The sequence below is a fragment of the Varroa destructor genome, unplaced genomic scaffold, assembly GCF_002443255.2.
Source record: "Varroa destructor unplaced genomic scaffold, Vdes_3.0 BEIS01000004.1, whole genome shotgun sequence".
In the NCBI taxonomy this organism is placed as follows: domain Eukaryota; kingdom Metazoa; phylum Arthropoda; class Arachnida; order Mesostigmata; family Varroidae; genus Varroa; species Varroa destructor.
In genome coordinates, this window is record NW_019211457.1 from 23,463,146 (window position 1) to 23,485,538 (window position 22,393).

A 22,393-nucleotide genomic window follows, 5' to 3' on the forward strand; every position below is an offset into this window, starting at 1 on the left:
TGCAAAATTGTTAACTTTTCTGTGTTGACAATCAGGCATACTACTACCACTATCATCATAGAACAACCAGAAAAGAAACACTTAACAGAATATAAAGGAGCGAAATTTGGTAAAATATAAACTTCAGAACAAAAACACGGTCGTCGATTTCGTTCCAACCAACAGCCACATGTAATGATATCTCGTACTCTGTTACACGGCTAGATGTTACGGTACTATTTTCATCAATTATTAGTTTGATATCTCTTAATTTACAAAATTCAGCTGTTGCTTTGTAACATGTATGAGATGTGTTGTAGGTAAGGTCTATTAGGTAAACAGCCAGTAAGTCCTCAGTATGTACATTTTCTGCCCTAGGATAACATTGATCGCTGGAGTATTCCTGGAGTAATCCGAGGGCATCCGTTCTTTCTTCGCCTAGCGCCCTAAGCAGTCGATTTCGGACAACTTGCTGTTTTATTCGAGTTTTTTTTTTGCACATTTTCTATATTATTATTTAATAAAAAAAAAATAAAACAACATAGAGATGCCCTAAACTTATCGCTTGACAAAATCGACTGTATCACTACAGGACAAACAAGATGAAATTGGGCAATTCTTCGTACGTATTTGTAGCTGTAACTTCAAATCAGAGACTGTCGTGGCAACTTCTAGATAACAAGTTGATATAGTTTTACAGATATCAGTAGAAATATTACTAATCAACGCTGATACTGCAATAGTCATTGAGACAATTTTCAAAACAGCAAAATCGCTCATCGCTATTGAATTTCCTCTACTGCTCAATGACGCCCTAGTTGCCTTTGTTTAATTAATAATGTATCTTTTATTTAATTTATCCAGAAATACTTGTCGTGATTTTTGATGCAGAAGTGAAGATGAGGCGTTAATAGTGAAAACAGCGAAGTTTGCCTACGTAGCGAAAGTCGCGTCTGATAACGGTATGTGTAAGACTATGAATATGATAATTAACACTTTGAAGTAGCCCTTATGTTTGTCTATTAGATATGTTCTGTAATGCATGCAGATTTGTACTTTACGCACGAAATCCACCCGTCGCACGATAAATGTAAGGCATGCATCTTCCCGTAGACACACTATTATACACTGTAACTTACTCATGTATAAATTAAAGGCTGTAATTGCTCGGGGCAAATGGTCTTCTAGTTGATATTGCATCTACATTAGCGCTAAAAGCTCGAATAATACTAGAAAAGAATGAGCATGTTTTTCCTTTTATATGAGGTAATTTTTCACCTTGCGTATTTGCACTTCCTTTTTTTTTTTGTTGTCCTCCTTTTGCACCCTCCAAAAAAGCGCTTCTATGCCGTCAGCCGTAATCGGAAACGTTATGGGGACGCTGACTTCTCTTACGTTATATAGCGACACTAGTCTCTACTCAAAGCTTGGTTAATTGCGCGACTGCCCAATTAACTACAGGTGACACAGGCCATAAAGTAGGTCCTAGAAAGAATAAAGGACGGGAGTAGAATTGGGGGCAACGCTCATCAACGATTGGTCTGCGCACAAGGCGTTACAAGGGAATGTTAATAACAACGAGGTCGGCAAAACGGAATCAGAATTAGCATCCTAACCAATAGCGTTTCTTGAAAGAGGCGTAAGGACGAACGTCAGGTTGGAAGACAGCACAGGCTGCTTGCTTAGGCTCAGGCTGTGCCTCTATCTTGTGTTCCCGGCGTTTTGCGTCAAATGACACAAACTGAACGGAAGTCTGTTCGCGTTTTTGATGCGCGTGTTGTAATAGCAGATAGCGAGAGTGTCTTTCTGTCGTTTAGTCAACCGAACAGATTTTCAAAATTTTGTCAGACGAAAATGTGGCTGCAAAAATAAGGAAATAATATAAGTTACAAAGAGACGTTGAAGTTCATCGAGTGTGATGTGTCGAATCGCTGGCTTTTTTGCAAATTTTCGTTGTACTCAAAAGACAATTATGTAGATCAGGTCAAGAGTTTTGTAGCTTATATTGATAAACAGATTGTCTAGTAGTGCCGGGTAGTTTTCTCCCACGGGCATATAGTAAACGAATTTGCCTCTTTTAGTCGCACAGTGATTTTCCCCATGGGGCCTAAAGAAGCAGAAGCCGCTTCCGTTGCTCGAGGCAGTCGAAGGCTCGTTGCCTGATCTAGTTTTCTGCTATTTCCGTTTGCATCCACGATGCGAAGTCAAGGGGCAAAGCATGCCTGCACTCTAATGGCTGTCTTTACCCTGGTAGGCTGTCTCGCCTCTCCAGTCTGGTCTCGTCGACTTTCTACGACACCTCAGTCACGGAGGTGTTTTTTTTCGCCAAAGAAAGATAGGCTATTCAAGAACAAACCTTCACGCGTAAGAAATGTCTTCCTGGACGTGTTTACGATTCTGCTAACCTCTTTTATCTCTACTCTCGTGTCCCATAACTGCCGAGACTGACACTGAATATTTATACAGTAGCTGGCTTCGGCTTCAAACCAAATTTGATAGCTGAATGGCAAACACCTCAATATGGCGTACATACTGAGCAGTCGTGGCTTCAGGTTGTACGCCAGATCAATTAGAAGAGACACCGTTCCAGTTTCTAATATATTTTTTTGGTTTCGCTTTGGTAGTCTCTGCGATCTTTAACCTACAAACTAGTAGAGGACCCATGTTTCGCCTTCTGGCCGATTTTTTAGGTATCTGGCTATGGCCAAAATGTACATCTATTCAAAATATATATTCTAAAAAATAATAGTGTATGAACTCCACGTTACATAAGGGAGCACTGAACTCAATAAATTAGGGCATTTGAGTGACACTAAGTGTCCTACCTGAGGCGACTGTAATAAATCACATTCATTTGACAGCATGATATGATTTGTTCAGACTTACCTAGAAAACGTACAAGTGTTCCTATTGAAGTGGCATAGAGAGTACCGATTGCATCATATCTGCTAGCCCGTTTATTACACCTTCATAACCTCATAAACGTTCATTAGAACGTAGCTTAGAATTAAGCTTACTAAGCTTAAGTAACTAAGAGCTTAAGTAAATAGAGCTGTGTACTTTTCATTTAAACATGCAAAGATCACTTAGAATCTTCTCAACCATATCACAAGTTTATGGCTGTTTAACTTTTGGTGTTTAACTCACTTCCCTATTGTTTATACCGTTTTAGTCGTTGAAGTAAAACACTTACCCCTGTCGTCTTCATCACCGCTTCCATCCGAAAAGGAATGGCCATGCGGCAATTGCTGTTGGCTGAGCGACGTAATATCACGATGATGCGAGGCTGCCGATCCTGTTGCCGTCGCAGAATAAGGCACGTGTTGAGAGTCGGGCTGGCTCTGACCATGGTGTGTCTTATGTGATGAAAACGAGTGCCCCGGACTGCTACGGAGCGGCCCCCCGCCCATAGAGCCACTCGCGTTCCCACTCCCATGGGCACCCGTCGATTCGGACGAGGATCGTCTGCTGCTGCTGCTGCCGCCTTCGACACGTTCACCCGCACTTTCCGTACGGTGCTGCAAGCGACTGCTGTTGCGCCTCAGGTTCGGTGAGCCCCTGAATAAACGGATGATGACAGAAAAAACAGCGACTGTTCAACAGAAACAAATGAAAAATATTTCATTTGTGTCATTTTTGTGCGCTCTCCTTATGAGTGTCTCCAGAAGAAAGTGTTATAAACAGATACTTTAAGCCAACCAGTCTATAAAGATATGGCAGATGATGCTCTGTGTAAAATAAGAACTAGAAGTTCTGTCACGCGGTTTCAGCGTTCCGTTTCTTATCGATAGGGTTGTTATTGCTTGCCTCTTTTCGATGAACCTGTGAGCTTTTCAGGATTTCGTAGCGTATCAAGATCATTTAGCGGTGCCTTATATTGTATGCAATTATCTATGTTCTATCTATCTTGTCTATATGCAACCCATACGTACGTATATATATATGTCTACTTTACTAAAATGTCCCACACAGAGCGAAATACCCCAGATTGATACTTCGTCAACCCACAAAAATCGGCTAGAATAAGGTGGCAACAATAAACCCACATAAGGGGGGTTTCATTATTATAAACGGATTTACTTCAGGCCGAGTTTTGTTGATTTGTTACGAATTGATAAAACAAGCCGACGTGAAAATTGTGGGCGGGTTAATTGCAGTAACGATATAGGAATTATACACATACGAATGGGAACCGCGTCTTAAGAAAGCGACGGTTATAGCTGTGGCTGAGTAGGAACAAAGGGCCAAAACAAGGGTGTGCCTTTATCAGTGGAAGGTTTGAGTTAGTTAAGGCTTTAACGATAGACTGTTGCCGCCCCGTGCGCACAGGTGTGCGGGGTTCATGTTTTTTTTTACGTTAAAGTTTTCCTTTCGGACAACAAAATATGCACAAATCGGAATAGAAATATGGGCTAATCACAATAAGAAAAGCAGTAATATCACCTAAGTATTTCAAAAACTAAATGATCAGTGTAGCAGGGTACCTAAAGAACGGTAGTAGATTGATTTGGTAAATAGAATTAGTCAACATTTTTGTTATAACAAACAATTTCCTCTCTCATAGGCCGCAATGCTGCTTGGGTACAGTTTAATTCTTCGGATGATGTGTTCGGCGACGCTGAGAGAACATTTAAGTTCGTGTTAAAAAATTGTTTGGTGTTTTTTTTTGTTGACTTATCCTGCTTAGTAAACATAGAACGAAAGTTTCATCCTTTTCCATTTCCTCAACTGTTTATTTCAGAATTTTTAGGTGAACTTACGAAGTATTTGCGTGCGGCAGTTGGCTATTTGTATACAGTAAGACATAAATAGAATCTGTTCATAGAAAAAACTAGGTACTATATATATATATATATATATATATATATATTGATAAACAGAGAACGGGGTGAGTGTAACAGAATAACTATTATAGAGTTTTAAGTTGGGTTGAGTGGCACGAATCATTATTATTCTGGAACAAAAGATTAGCTCAATCGGCAAAAAAACGGCGGGAGCAGGATAATGGCGTTAGTGCAAGAACGTCCCGACAAACTCAAACAGAGTAAATCTGAATTGAAGCTGGGTGAAACGTAACGGCAGGCAGATATAATGAACCGGTAACACCTTAAAAGTAACTGAATGTTATAATGAATTGCAAAAAGATAGTTAAATAGGTCGAACAGGGTAGGAGATAGCTCTTAGTGTGAATTTGGCCGGCTGTGCTATGGACTAATTAAATTACCAAGAATATCAACGGATACAAGGGAGCCCGTTAATTTTTCTATCCAATAGCTCTACACAATTTTTCCGTTTATTAATAGGACTACTGGAACCTGCATTACGGCATTATTTTACTATCTACTAAGAAATACGACCGGCGATTCAGGCTACGACCGCTACAACTATTGATCAGGAAATGTAAGTTACAGTTGCACGCCACAGATGGATGACAAAAACGATGAATAGGATACGTAAAGACCCAATTCAAACGGCAAATGAAACCATCTTGGTTACTCCGCCAATCTTGTTGACGCGCTGCGTTTCTTACATAACAGCCGAATTGAAAGATATAGTTGGTAGACATCGATTTGACAGCGGTCATGACGCAGTCCAAATACTGGTTCAATGGCCAGATAATAGGACAGAATTAAATGTCTTGGAAAACTATTTTAGGTACTCAGATCCAGAGTCGGGATGGAACCCCTGTTGGTCTGAGGTAGGCTAAGCTAGCCTGCAGATCAGTAGGTGGCGCCCCCTCAAGCGTTCATCTATCTGTCTTTTACTTTTCCGTAGTGGTATCATCTCAGGACCAAAGACGCAACGAAGGGACTGCGTCAGTGAAACATAAATATTTCGAATGAAAGCGCTGTTCAGAGAAACTCTGTGAAAATCCCCGGGGAAGATGAGCCTCTTTAGAAAGCACACGGAGCCTACTTACTGGAGATATATTAGAGCAGCGTCTCACGCTTAATAATCAACTACGAGATACGAAATGTAAAAATAGTAGCACAGTTATATTATAGTTAATGTTATTGAAATTTTTGAAAATCGTTATAATTAATTATATCAATCAACTTGCATTTAGCTAGTTGAGTTATGTAAGTTATGCGAAGTTTTCTTTCCCAGAAAAGTCTAAGGCTTAAAGAAACAATATAACGGTCGCGTATCACCATTGAGATCAGTGCAAATGGTACCCCAGAACAGCGTTGTTTGTTTGTCGTTTATGATTCTTGAAATTAGTGTTCTTTTTTTTTTTTACAGAAACGCACAAGAAGTTTTTCTATTATTAGTACGTAGACAAGCACAGGCAGGGTTTGAACACAGCCGAAGTTCGTCGATTTGTCAAGCAGACGATTTTAACTGGCAATTGCTTCGGGTGACATTGAATAAACCTTTGTCAATCGTCGTTGTCTACGACGTGCGCATTGTATTAAATTGCTTTACATTATTATTTTATAGGATAAAAATCAATATATTCATCCATAACGATCAATAATAGTAGTGATGAAAAACATTCAAGTTGGACCAGGCCGCTGTTACTCAACAGTCATTCAAAGGGGTCGCCACAAGGGTCACACTCCAGAAACGAAGTCATTCATAGTGGACTGACTAGATGAGATGAGCTACAATATACTATATATCCGAAACGTCGTTAATAAGGATATGCAACGCAGATAAAACTTCTACCGTCGCCTTTCGATAGCTCTGATCCATATTAGCCAGCCTTAATGCCATCCGTGACGACCTATTCTAACAACTTAGGCAGTTTAGGTGGATCGTCACAACTTAATGGAGCGCGCTGACTCCCCGCTTGCATACTGACATTAGTGATTACTTTTACTGCTGTCACTGATATAACAGCTGCTGTCGCTGTCGGTGTACTACTAATTACGATGAGTGGAGGTCGCAATCGAAGTGAATAGTAGACTTCCGTACGTGGAAACCCAGGTCTAATGACAGCCGTAGTTCGACTAAAAGAGAGTTCGAGGTAGAAAACGTTGTAGAAAACACCAAAAACAGGTTGTTAGAACAAGTAATACCCATAGCAGCCGGAGCGCATAGGGGTAGGCACGGCGAAAGCTGACTGAGGCTTTTACCAACAAACCAACCACGAAGAAAAGCAGTGGCCTTATATAGTACGCTCTTGCCTTACATGTCTTTGGTCAGCTTGCGTGCATCCCATGGTCGTTTCTGTTCTGTCGTTTCAGACCAACCCACTGCAGAGAGAAAGGCGAACGGGCAGCGGATATCTGATGCTGACTCTATAGATGAAGAGCTGCTGTACGACGTTAAGTGTGACATTCCCAGCTTGTACGAAGAGGCTCGCCTACGAGGGCCTTGTGCGCTCCATACAATCCGGTAGATACCTTCCAGCAGTTAGGCTTTTCAGGTCAAACAACTCTGTCATCAGACATTCCTGCGCTGGCGAACTAATGTCGTTCAGTTCCCCGGCCACCATCTCAGCGTACAAGAACCAACATGCGCGCCCCGCTGGGTTTAGTAACATGTTGCACGTTTGGTTTCACGACCAGACAGCAGGGAACATTCATTAGATTACAAGACACACCGACGCAATGAGACGAACATCACAGAAGCGGGAGAAACCTACCTTTGTCCCTCGCATCATCCTAGGCAGGCAGGAGAACAATGTCTGTTGGTGCTGGAATCTGGAAAGTTGCTGGTCAACATGAGCCGCTACGACAAACCCTTTTTCCCTTCCTTGCTCGCCTATTAAAAGTTGACGGCTTTCCAGCTTTGCATTGAGCTTGGAGTTACACTATAGATGACACAGCAGCAGACGACGGTGAAGCTTTAACACAACTACACATATTAGCACAAACCTACACGTCAACTTGTCAAATCTCAACAACGGTGGGGGGAAAAATACGTGGCGATGATACACAGACGAGAGAGAGCTAGAAGCCTGGTCATTAAAGTAACCGATGGCTTTTGCAAGAAATACAATACGAAATAATATATTGACTAGATATAATCCAAGGTGGCCAATAACTTTACTTTATTCACTAAGGCAAAGCTCGTCTCATATAACTCTCGGATTGCGGTTGGAAACAATTTCATACAAAAGATGGCATTTCGGCAAAGATTATTAAACGCCTTCGAAAAAATCTAAGGGTAATGATTTATATTTGAAACGTTGGGTTTTATGGTTTGGGTTGAAAGTGAAGTGTGTCTTTATAGTACACGTTGAAGCTATATAGAAAGGCTGTAGCGAGTTTTGACGAAGTGAGTTGAAGGACGTAGCGAGTTCCAAGTTGAAGTCGCAATGTAATAGTCTTTTACTCAAATATAAAGTAAGATGTTAGGAGAATTAGAAAACTATCTGCACACAGAGCACTGTAATTCAACAAAATTGAGACTGCTGCTCATTAAGCTTCCTCTCAACCGATAGCCAGCTATATTGCAACATAACGTTAGTTTATTTCATCAATTAAGTTCCGCCATAAAATAACCCGGTACGCCGTACCGATATCCACGGTGGCGGACATCTTCCTATAGTTTAAGGTTTCCCTTTCCCCGAAGCCGTTTCAGCTTTCACCGAAAGAAACGTTACGGCTACCGAAAACGAAAATTGTGTAGCGAGCGATTCGCATATATCGGTACAAGCTCTGTGTTGCAAATATAGCTCGACGTCGTCGACCAGACAGCAGAAGTGACGCTGACGCATGCTATATAATAGATAGTCGGAAGCACGATGGCTCTGACGAGGTCGCCCCTTTTAGGGGATTATGACAATGTTGCAGTCGGCGTAGCTGCGTGATAGGTGGCAACCAACCAAGTGACTTTGCTCATGCAATCGTTCCAGACAAATGTCAGTAAGGGCTAAACGTCATCCTGCTACGGCAGTCTAAAGCGGAACTCGTGTATAAACCAGCAACGGTAGTAGTTTTAATAGCATTCGGTTTATGTGTATGGACGCCTATGAAATGGTTCTAAGTGAGTAGCGAACGAGCTGATAAATGGATGGATGGGTGAAAAAAGAAACACCGTTCTAAGAAGTAACTAAATGAATGGATCGATCGATCAGTGGAGGCCAGCGCGTAAAAATACGCCAAGTAAACTAGTCTGTCATGTCACAAAACGTTTCGCACATAGACGACAGCTATATATGAGAACCTATTGGCCGGTACGGATCTATTAGCGAGGCGTGTCTTCTTAAGTTCAAACATAGACAACTTGGTAGTAGGTTATGCGTGAATAGATGTACGGGAAGTTCGTGGAGTGGAAGACACTTTCGGTGGAACTATTTGCGTATTAATGGAACGCATTCTGATAGGGCCACATTGGAAAGATCAGATAAAAATCGATAATGATCAGGACTAATGACAAACATTCTATTATTTGATGGAGCAGAGAGGGCAATTACTGATTTCACTGGCCGAAAACGATGACATTACTTATGGAAGCCACCATATTGAGAAGTACAAATATATTTGAAGTTCTAATGATGATACTTCGATGCTAAACTTTAAAATGACGTGTCCTAATTCATTACGAATCAATTCATGGGACGAATTCATTACCTAATTCATCCCATTCATCATTATAACTATTGTTGATCTTGCGCTTTGCCATGCGACGGGTTATACTGCTGTTAATAATGGCCTATCGATGTTTTCAAGTAGCCTCATGCGAGCTGTGTTTAATTTTGTACAAAAGATTATTGTCGGGAATAACTTATACGCATGCCGAACTTGCGTTTCGTCTATGTGTTATGGAGTTATTAACAGAGAGTTACTTCGTTGGCTTAACTTATAAATAAATTAAAAGTTATTTTTCACTAGTGCCAAATATTACGATTCACAGAGATCTGCTTTCTGGATAGCATGATACGTCAAACACCAGCCTGTGAACTTATCTAGCTCAAGCTAAATACTATATACCTTTAAATGTTCGGCCTGAAGCATATGTTATGCCCAATGATGCTATGTGCTGTACGTTGATTGCTGATTAAAAAACGGTCCTGTTGCTGTTAAGTTGTCCTTAGATATTTTTAGATGAATAAAGGTACCTAAAAAAGCAACCTAAAACTTTATGCTCCAAATAACGGGTTGCAAATAGGACGGCTTTAACTAAGGGTTGTGTTTGTCTTTTTCATGACGCCTACCTATGATGTCTATATAGGCACGCAGCATAACACAGTGGTCCTCACACGATATATTGCTTCAACAGAAGCAATTAAATCTATTCCACGACCGTATGATGATGTGCGCGACTTGTTACTAATAAGGTACAATCTGTTTTAATATCGCTTCAGCGATATTCAGCGACTGGCCGGCAAGCTGTTGAAACATGTAAATCCATTACGACTATTCAATACTTTGTAGCCCTATAACACAATAGTCCTATAATAAACACGGAGATGTCATATTCCGCTATTTACTATTATTTATAGTACAGGTAAATAATGTAATAAGCGTCATCCACTTTGACCATTCTGATTTCCTTATGTATGGCCATACGGCCCAGTTAGCAAAAATGTCCCAAATAAAATAGCACGGTCTTAATCCCTGACATGGCCGGTAATGTCCCCTGGCCTTCGCACAGATCGCGCACTGAAAACCTCTGTATCTACAGCGTTAGATAGAATTTTTTCATTTACTTGAGCGTTTCCCTTCTATATTTAGCAGCTGTCACTAGAAAGACCCTTAAGGTCTCAGCTGATTTGTACTAGGGAGTTTCTGCAGATTCTCTTCGTTAAAGCGCTAGAAGAAAAAGAACGAGGTAGGATTACATACAAGCCCCTGCATAATTAATTGAGAGAGAGATATTGGCTGTCATGGTGGTAATAGTACCCGAGGGAAAAGGGTTAGAGCACTTACTCCTTGAGAAACAGGCGACAGTCCGATTACTTGTAGGACTGACTCCTGCAGGACACAAAACTGGACTTCACGTTTCTATGGATATCATAAAAAAATCACAACGCTCTGCTTCAGAAACTGCTTTTTGCCCCCTTCAGCACAAATATAATGCTGTCGGTTTGAGTAAACGTCACACAGTTGTTGTCATACCAAGAACTGTCTGTCCACTTGATGGCTCAACGGCACCGTGCGGATCTACATATCCTGAAAACGCCCGTGAGCTGTGTCTTAGATATGAGGAGCATATACGAAGTTCGTGTTTAGGGAAAACGAGCACCTACCTGTCAAATACCATTATGCCCAACGGCGGTTCTAAACATAAGATGCGAAGTATTTATAGCAGTGTGAATAGGATATTTAGATAGTATGCGTATATTGGCGTTATGTACTCCACCGTACGCCTACACTAGGTTGATGTCGTAAGCAGCGTCGCCATACGGAAGCCGTGTAATAAGATACAGTCAGCTAGCTAAATTGCTTGGAACGAGAAGTTAATCTGACCACAGAAACTACGCTAACCGCGCTCTAAGTTTGTTTGCATATTTTCGCTGCATACGTTTAAGTGTATATGTTTAAGAAGTCCTGCACGCTTGATACAGTCAACTATAAAAAGGTTTCCTGGTCTCTTAGACAATTCTGATTATTTACCCCAAAAAGCTATTAATAGACAGCAACACAGAAAATCATGATGGCTACAGAACTAAGAAACGGTTGCCCAACTGACCAGAAGACATTGTGCCCGATCTCGAACCCGATGCCACTTATAACGCCGTACCAAATCTATAGCCCATTCTTCCGACCAGTTCTAGAGTTTAAACGGTTTTCTAGGTCTGAAAATAGATAACTGCATCAAATAGTATTTTTTTTTTTTATTAAATCGAATCTTTTCATACGTAGTTTCATACAATATCATAACGCACCTATCATCTTATTTATTAGAGAGCCAATTGGTAATTTTTTAATAAGCAATTGTATGGTTATACTCATGAACGCCCTTGTGGATTAGGCTTTCGGCGTCGGCCAAACTAGAGATAAATCCATAATCACCAGGAGGTGTTAAAAAATTGGTGTCTCATAATGCTTCGGTGCCTCAGATTTCCGCATTGATCTGTATTGGGAGACAGATCAGATATTGCTTGTACATGATCATGTGGCCCGCTGGCGTTAGTGGAACGGTATCTGACGGTTGTAGCATTTCATACCTATCACACAATCAATCTTTCCTTCAAGGGCTATTTTAGTTCAATATTTCAGCATGTTTGATTTCGAACGTATGTCGCTCTCCTCTTTCTTGTATAACTTTTCGCTGTGAGCAAAAATCGGCAGAGGTATGATTACAACCTAGGCAAGCTAGCACTAACGTCTGACCTAGTACTGAACCAAACCTTGGAATGATATTTGGGATGACCAAGACGACGGGAAAAATGTTTTCCGAGGGTTAGCGAATCGGAAGCGGTCCCTCAACCTCATCCCTCACCCCTCGATCGACGGCTCTTACGCATCTGCATTATATCACCAGTGGCCTTTACTTCACATAGCTTCGCTTAGCCTTCGCCCGACTTGGTTTGTGACATCGTTCTCCTGGTCCTCTAACCATCTTGATGGTTGCCCTCTTCGAGATAAGTCACTTTAGGGATCTCATACTCTACAGGTACTCCCGTTGGAGGGCCCTTTACAACAGTTACATGAAGCACCTTGACATCGTCCGCTTCCAAATTTGCAAACGTCAGCAAGATTAGACCCGTTGGTCGGTTGGTCGACCCTCTGTCCCACCTACCGCCGTGGCCTACAGCAGGTTACAGAAATGTCTCTACTACGTCGTGCGCATGTGCATTGGATAATGTGCACTGTGTTATTATGGCCATGTAATAAAATGGATATAAGGCAAGAAATTTACGAACCAATGTGTAACTAGAATCCATAAAGGTCTTCCGGCTGAGCAGAGGTAGGGCACACAATTCGGGGCCTTAATTTTTTTTGAGCGTCAAAAAATGCGTCCGTAATTTCGTACACGCGTTATTCGCATTAAGCCTACTGTTTGACCTACTTATAATTTAGCCTGTTCAAATTCGCGCTTTATAGCGATTTCTTCAAAAGAAGGTTTTTTTCAATTGTCGTCAGGGTCAGTCCGAAAAACGATCGCGATCGCAAAAAGGTCACGGCTCCCTTTTTGTGTGGCTTAGTAGGCAGACCCTTTTAACCACCACTGATGATGGCCGAAACAGGTACCTCGCTCGTGTCTCGGCAAAGCTGTAACAGTAATTGCGTAACTACGACCTTGAAGACACGCTATTTACACTGCTTGATTGTGTAGCATTTGTCTATGTGAAGCAGTAGAGTTGACGCTTCAATAACCATAGGAATAATGTTATCGTAGCTATAGATCATCTTGATTTGTTCATGCGTTTCGACTTGTTTACGCATTATCTAACGGCGACAGAAGGCTTCAAAATCGAATGATTATTGTTCTTTCAAAGACTCGTTCTAAATGAGCCACTGTGTCATTGATTCGAAGCGACCAACGGCGTACAGATGGATGCAAGACGACTGTTACTATTTTCCAAGCATGTACCTATCATAGGCCGAAATAACCAACAACGAAAAGGATTTGACTGTGACGTTGGAATACTGGTTATCTTTGCTTGACGCCGTGAGAAAGGAATTAACTTTAAGATGCAAGAAAAGGCGCTCCAAGGCTTAACTGGCAGAACTTGTCTGCAGCTGGCACTATGGGCAGTAATGTCGGCGGTAAAGGCTTGACGGCTAGGACCGGACAAGCTGGGGCTTTAGCCTGCTGAAAGGATTGTCCCACGGTTAGGTAGCATCTGGCTACAGCGGTAGGTGTGACTTATCAGGTACCACAAATGCTTATTTACCACCATCGAAGTACTTAGCAGTTATACAAGGCTATTCCCAGGTTCCCGTTCCTAACCCAATTCCTTCTGTGGTGTAGAATTGTAGAGATTATCTTGGTTGATAAGGAAAAACTAACTCCCTTTATGCACGCAAATAGTGTAACATGTATGTTTCGTTATAACAAATAGCTTATAATGGACCACGGGAAAACTGCACGCCCCTTACGAGTTCTCACCAGTCCAGGAGACTTGAGATGAATAAAGGAGGAACAACATATTTTTGAATCGGTGAAAGCTAGCTCTGGCTAGTTTACTTCCTAGCATTTTGAAGGCTACGAGACGATTCGTACCAGAAATATCTGCAGAAAAGTAGCTTGACGGAACTGAGCGCGCACGGAAAAAGAGCCTGCCTGTGTTATAAGATTAAGCTTCAGTATTTGGCCGTGGTGTGGGTCGATAGAAATTCTGTCTCCAACAGAGTGAGGTGATCAAAAATCGTATCTAAAAAGCAAGACGAACTCATGTTCGAAGTAAATCCGGCTGTCTCTGCATGCTTATAACTGAGACCGTTCAAAGAAAACTCAAAAAGCTACCGGAACAAGCGCAGAGCACCCCTGCTGATTTATCTCCTGTTTATTGGTAAGGATGCTCGAATAATTTCGAAATTATCCGGTTAGTCAGCAATTAGTTTTGAGTAATCGTATCTATTTAGTTATCCTGTTAGCTGTCCAGCGGCAGGTATTCATATAGAAGTACGATAGCGACCCCTGGTACCTGAGAAACATATCGACAGGCAGCTGAAGTCACTTGTCCCTTGCGAAAAACAAGTGATTTTGTATAACGTTACGCTGTGTGCCAACGAACAAGCGAAACCAATAAGATATAGACATTGCTCCTAATAAAGTGGTGTCCTCGAGGAAGTCAATACAGGCCTCATATACCTGCGACGAAAGCTCGCTTCATCGTATCGTAGAGACAGATCACTGCAGCAGGGGAACAGTAGATAGAAAAAGCTAATTACACTCCCGATACATGTACGACCTTAACATACTTGCACTAATTCTATTAGTGAATGATAACAGAAGGAGATTCATGTTGTCCGGTACCGATTTGTGTCAAAGAACGAAATACGTCAGTCAACATATTGGAAGATTTGCGGCCCTGCATGTCTCTGTGTTAAGGGATTACTACACCTGATTTTTCACATTGCTTCACCCATCCGAAGTGCATTGAGTGCTGCAATTATAGGGGTATTGACCTCTCCTCAGCACAATTACGAGTAGACCGACATGTTTATAACCGACCGCTGATTTGACGTGCGATTATATCGCAGGCCAACGAGCGTGGCACTGTCCTCAGTTCTCAGCCGCAATTGAAGAAAAAGGGATTGTACATTTTTTTTGTTTGCACGGGCGAGAAAAGGGACTATCTGCGAAACTCCGTTTACCTTTCAATGACCGTAAACGGCCAAGAGACATCAGATACATACCAGGCGCGGACAGAAAGCCGCTAAGCGCGTAACATACATTTAATAAGCTAAAATCTATCGCTAGCAGTGTAACGGAACTGCTATGGCGCAAATTATGTGTGCTGGACAAAGCAGATTATCGTTACATCTTGCACTTCGGGCTATGGCTGGGCATAAGCCCAGACCATGGACTTTAATTACTCGTTGTTGGGTGTACGTTAGCTGCTAAGACTATCCTGTTGTAGCCGTTGCAACACTATCCTATTGCTTCTCTTAATTAAATCTAAAGCAAAACCTAAACTGAACTAGGGTTAATGTTTTTGCACGTGTGTTTCAATCTTATTGCATTACGCCCTGTGCTCCGTGGCAGCTTATATGCGCCTTCTCATCAGGCCAAAAATAGCAGCTCCAGATCATCAGAGAAGTGTTATATATACATGTTACATGCGCAGGAAAATCTACAGTCACTCTCATTCAAAGCTGTTCTGTGAAATAGCAAATCTGTGATATTATTCCCATGTAGAATGTAGGAAGCATAAATAACACCAGTTCAATGTAACAATTAGTGGAGGAAGTAAGTTGACATCCTTTGACAAAGTTGACATCCTTTGGTACTTTGAGCTCTATACTCTTAATGTTGGCCTATAATATCGAAATTCTCTTTATGCCAGTCTGAAAAGTTATGCTCATCCTGTTGTTGGTATTTATGAAAGGACGATCTAGGATGTAGTAGTTTATACTTAACAAACTCCTGATTAAGCAGTGTGAATTTGAAACGTATAGGCTGTACTACCTAAAAAGCAAGACTAGTTACAGAATAGTAGATTTAAGTGAATATAGCCTGTTAACTGCAACGCATCTAGCCAATTGATAACGTCTATCAATAACAACGACGTGAAGTTACATCGTTACGACGTAACGTAAGCTGTTTAATTTTCATCCGTCCTATTTATAGAAAGTCTACCGTTGATAACAAGCGCCTTCAACGAGGACTGGGCTATTTTGTAACGCTTGCTTCAAACAGGCGATGAAGAAACGACGTCGAAGAACCTTAAGCAATAATCGATTGGTCTTTGGACCGGAAGATATAATACTCATAAGATAGGACTCACCAGAAGATATATATATAATAAGTGACATAAGCTAGCAATCTGTCTTGGTTTCGCAAGTTGCATTGGAGAAATTCAAATCTCTAAATGAATGAATGGATGATCTTTATACAAGACGCATCTAAACAATTTCTTATTGTTCAGCTATTATGTTGCCGAATTAAATATATGGTAGATATAAGAATCATTACTCTAGCTTTAGTGCTTAGCGGTTAGCAACAGCCAAAAGGTCGCATTGTTGTTTTATTGATTAGCCCTCAAGGGCGAAGTCAATTTATTTGCGTCTCTAGGATCATACCTAAGACTGCTTGCGAAGAACCCGAAGCCCATCAGTTACATAACGTAGGAAAAATGGGTATTCGTCTAGCGAGTCACTAACGAGCAAATATTTAAAAGGAAAGACCCTACATAGAGACAAACACTGCAACTATCTACAGCTGTTTCCCATGAACTATTTATCAAAGCGAGCAGTTAGACACGCTTTCTAGGGGCCGTCTCTAATAATATACAGTTGACGAAAAAATGCAGTGGAATCTAGAAAATAAATAAATAACCAGGACCTCTGCTATTCTTTTCTTGAATATCAGAGTATATTCCCTGCATCATATTTGAAATGGAATTAACTATTGTACTTACCACATTATAATACAGAAGTTCTACAACCTTCCAAATGGTAGGGGAAGGTTCCCTAGCTAAGGCAGATTGCAAAATGCGCCTTGTAACAGCTTTGTGGCCGCACTATTTTTTGGCCATATCTATAGGCGTAAACAAACTTGTCAGTGAAAGACTACGGTGTTTTGCAAGTTTAGTATAGTGAATAATGATTCTTAAGGTACATCCCAAGAACGAATATTAGGCCAGTACATAGTGTCCAATATAAATTCTTTGTAGACTTCTCTTTGCAGTTTCGTGACGGGATTCAGTGATCTCTGAAAGTGAATGCACACCCATGTGTGCTCAAAATCGGGGCTGACAGCTCTGGGAATACTTGGACCTTACATTGACGTACGATTTTTACGGGCGCTATTAGACAACGCCGTTCCGTCGCTGTACTATCTACCTCCTTCAAATGTGCACGTGCCGACGGGCAGCTTTACAAAATGCACAGATTGACTGTTTAGTCAAAGAATTGATCATTCTCTCATTCTGAAATTCAAGCAGCATGTAATTAAGTTCGGGGCTAGTGACTACTGCTCATGAAGTTGAACTTCGTGCACCCTAGCATCCACAACGAAGGTCGTAATGTTTGCGCCACAAGCAACGGGTTCGACAATAGAAGAATGTTCACTACCATTTGTATATAGTCTATTATTAGGCCAGCTGTTGAGTACGTCAACGAGGCGAAAACAGATCTTCTATTTACTTCTGTAAGTAGAAGCAGCAATCGCGGCCACGAGCTATCAGAGCCGTCTAGTAACTGCCATTACCCTAGCGTTCGCTGATGGCTCCGACAATGTTACAAAAATTGATTCTTGTTTGACCCGTGCGGCCATCATTAAGTACGCACTAAGCTTTGTAGTAACTCTGCTAACGGCTGAAGCCAGCTCTCGTTGCTCAATAGTTAATACCACGGTTCATTTGTATGGAAAGCGGTCCCACATCACGGCGATGGTATCATCACCATTGGATTAAATCTCGCCTCAGTTAGTCCCGTACATGACTGGTCTGAATGATGCTGCGTCGACATGAGCTAGTATTCAAAATACGAAAGCTAAAAGAAAGCGTTAAAAATAAGAAGGTAAGGTTATACTTCTAAGTGTGTTCATTTATCTTTGAGGGCAACGAGCTAATTCAGTAAATGAAATATAGAGGTTTCTATGTAGGCGTTGGCTACGTAGCAACATTGAACGTGACTCTGCACAATACTTGGGAACGGCTTGACTCCAAGTTTGGGCAATCTTACCAACGAGACCTGCAAGCCGGGCCGTAGAGCTCACGTTGTAGATGATGGTTGTGTGTCATGAACTACCCATACAAACAGCATTTTGGGCTAAATTGATAGGACAAATGAACGCATCCTTTTTCCCCTCTACTTCAATACGTTGCAACGCACAATCTATTCATACTCATATGGGTCTAGGGTCCGCTTTTGCGACATGTAAGAATCGTGATCACCATAGTGCAGATCCCAATGAGGCAACTTTGACAGGGAACTGATTTCAAAATTAAGCTCACGGGCTGTCAATCTCATTTGACAATCGAAATGTTCAATCCAAATGTATGTGTTTTATGTTACTCGATAGTATAATCGGCTATCATTGAGTGCTAGGTTTACCATAATTCTTTCTGTTTAAGACTATTTAGCACTAGCAGGCTAGTAAGCTATTCTTTATGAACCTTGGAGCTGTAAAATTATATTTTACAGGTTGTTACAATGGCAATAAAGTAATATCACTAAACATTGGTTATGAGATTTGATTGAAAGGCAAATACAAAGGATAGCTGCTACATCTGCTGATTACCCGATAAATAGTGACAACTGAGGCCGAGTTTATAATCCCCTACAACGACACTTCTGAGATTTCGCTTAGTCTACCGTCAAAATGGAAATTAGACCTTGATATTCCGCGCACAGGACTACATCATTTGATGCACCCATTATTTACCAAATTTATTTCCATAGTGGAATTTACTTGAATGAATCAATTCGGAGAATCAAGTTGAGACGTATCGAAAACATATGTCAATTTTCAAACGAATGGCCAGGATTGCCTACGTACTTACACGATATTTCACGTAGTTTGCATGTATCACGCTATGGCGTGCTACATCTCAACAGCCGATACCGAATGCAGGAGGAATCGGTAAAGCTGACCCTTCATATACCTTGGCACAGTAAGGAACCCCCGGGAGACCGAAAGTATCGTCACTTGTGAAGTCTACCTATATAATAATGAGCCTTAGCACTCTATTTCGCGCGGCCATATCGTATAATCGTAAATATGAACAGAATTGATCCGGCCACTACAGAGCAGGTCATTAGGCTACTCATGCATGTAGCCTGATCAATCTAAAGCACTTCTCACTTTAGGCCGCAAGAGTCACCTCCAGGGATTGCATCGTTTGAGGTATAATTAGCCAGCCATCCAACTGGCTAGTGAGCAAGCCAACGAATGTTGACGCAAGGCGGGGACACCATCTTCCCCTTTTTTTTGTCCTTTCCCTCTTTTGCACGAGCGCCTTCCTCCGTGCGAGCTCTTCTTGTCTCTGTAGCATTTTCCCAACCACACTCCCTGATAGGGCGCCCTGTCCGTTACAGGCCTGTTATCCAGTCTCCGTTTCCGTAAGTTGGACCAACACTAAGGTAGACTGACAGAAAACTTTGTATGTTAACATCCTTATAATGAACAGCCCTATTCTTTCTTGGCAATCTTCCACGCGGATTGCTCCACTGTTTGAGTAAGGCTTGGGTCAAACCCCTCCCGGCTACTTAGTAAACTCTTCCTACAGATTGTTTTGAACATCGATAGCGGCCCTGCTACCAGTGGACATGTCAGACACCAAAAGAAAAACAAGGACTCGATTAAGATGTGGTCAGACTTGAAACTTCCACTAAGGGAAAATGAAATGCTATGTCCCGCTTCCTTTGAAGGCTCTAACAGAAGCTGCAAATAGTTACAGTATATTTTTTTGACAAATGAGGGGCCAGGTTTCTGGCCCACTTATAAAGATCTTTTCGCTGGACGTCACAAATTAGTGGTTGAATCTGGAAATCGAGGAAAACGCAGAGATTATTGAAAATAAAAGCAATGTACTGGTCGTATTAGCTCAGACTCCCGCTTTGCACAACGGGAAACAACCTCAGTAGCGTCGATCACGCAGTAATCGGTGTGATCACTACGTGATTTTTTTTTCTGATAGTTTTTTAAAATAGAGGTTGTATTTTGGTTCCGATACCATCTTGTGCTGTTACAATATAATATGTTATTTTGTCTTCCAGTCGTCACATGGACAAATATGAAACTGGATATCACATAGCGTTGTAGGGAAGCGGCACTGATGTTTCGGTATAGGATTATCATAGCCTCTGAGGGGAAACGCACACAAAATACTCTGCCGTCGCAGGTACGACAGCCGCAAATGTATCAAATGTGACTGCCTACAAACTTAATAGTGACTTATTGGTTACTGCAGTAACCTTTGAGCTATCGATGGAGGATAAATTCTTACAGATTTGAATTAGCGGATATGAGTATTTTCACGTTTAAATAGTTTATTCGTCAAAGACATCTGCACACTTATTTTAATTTGTAGCATAATAGGCTGCTTCAAAGATGCTTATAGAAGTCGAGCTTCGTGGCAAAAGTATGAACAGATCAATTTGTACCTTTACGCAAAAAAGCGGCTAGCGAGACCCTTTCTTCCCATTAAAGATCCTAACGGACAGTAGTATTATTAGTGTTAGGCTAGTCTAAATGATGCGATTGCAGACAGGGTGATACATATATTTTTAAATTTGAGAGACAAACGTCAGCGTAGCGGTCCATAGAATCGCATCCTGCAAAACGCAAAAAAAGAATTTCATTTTCTTTGGCACATCGCAGAATCAGCTATATCGATGAGGGCTACTAGAAAAATTGTTGCCTCTATCAACAGAAGCAGACGACGCAAAATATTCTCACGTTGTCGCACAAAAAAGAACCAAGGACCCCAAAGATACATGAGAGGTACGTATTTGCTACAGGCGGTAGATACAATTCTGGTACTGGTGGAGACAGCTTCGTTCCGGATGTGAAGGAGTATTTAGTTTTAGTCAGATCATATTTAAGTAATAAATGGTTTGTTCCAACCTCGTCCAATTACGCGCTGGCAAAGCTAATGTCAAATGGAAATTCCTTGTAGCACATGGGTCGCTAGTCTCAGAATGTCGTTGCAATGTTGATTCATATATATACATATATATATATATGGAAAAACAGTCAAATTGAGACAAGCTCGCTCTCTGTCGTAGTGAGCACACCTTCATCCGCTGTTCTTCACAAGAAAAATCCGCTCCTTCGAGAGCAAAACCACAGGCCCATCATGGCGAATAATGGTACGTCGTTTTCGGAACCAGAACGAGCATCAGCTATTATCAGATTTTTCCGCACTAGATGAATCCTCACCAGGACTAAAACCGACGCTTTACGTCGTTGCACGTTTGCATGCGGTTTCTCAAAAACGCGATGAATACTTTTGTGAGGCAAACCCAAAGATGCTAGATAAAATTCAAGTTAGAAATCTCCAACATTTTTTAATGGCTTAAAAAATATTTTCATGTACACCGAGATTTTTAGGACAAAAATCAACCGTCTTCGTAGTGAGAGTATCAACTACCAATTAAGTTGTACATGTTAAGTCCAGCAGCTAGTCTTCTTGAGACTTTTTGTTCGAACGAACCTTAAATAAGCTTATAGCTAGCAATTGAGATTTTTGTTTTTTGTTGAAATGTGAATATTTTTTGTTGAAAAATGGCCAGTTAATTTAGGTTGAGCATAAAAGTTATTAATTATTAGCTGGATGTATAGTGAATGAACGTGCCCGTCTAGAAATGTTTAACACATACTAAAAATTTAATTCAAATATCTATTTTTATTTAGAAAAGAAATTAGTACAAAGTCTAAGTTTAGATGTCGTAACCTATATAGTATATACCGAAAATCGGGGATCGTTCAAAACTTTTCTAATATAAATAAATATAAAATTGAACATCTATATTTATCCGAAGGCCACTCGAATGAAAATAACCTTACATAGGATGCACACAAGAGGCGCTTTTCTAGGCATTATTTCATGCACAACTTGCTTATAAATTAAATTTTAATAACATATATAAGCATATTCTTTATGTGTATATAACTACATTTCAGTGTGTCATACTCATAATAATTAACATAGTTTTAATATGCTATATAGCTAATACCACTAGTATTATAGCAGTAAGGACTGTCTACACACACACACACTTATACTGGTGACTTCATTCGTGTGCGTAATGATCCATATTAGGATAGGTGATGCTTGTTATAAACTAAGCACCTATGTATATATATATATAGTATCGTTTTAAAAAATGAAGTTAGCATACAAACCAAAAATCAGTTTTCTACCAGGCGAATTGTTTTGTCTGTTATTATACAT

The 22,393-nt window shown here is 40.9% G+C and overlaps 1 protein-coding gene across 1 annotated transcript in view; it reads right to left on the minus strand.

The window, feature by feature from the left end:
* The window catches only part of Fife (regulating synaptic membrane exocytosis protein fife), a 108,554-nt gene that overhangs the window by 40,373 nt on the left and 45,788 nt on the right, over positions 1–22,393 (minus strand). Inside the window, exon 7 of the mRNA XM_086987601.1 lies at positions 3,173–3,537. Within this exon, the coding sequence (XP_086843727.1) occupies positions 3,173–3,537 (365 nt within the window). The remainder of the gene's footprint in view (positions 1–3,172; positions 3,538–22,393) is intronic.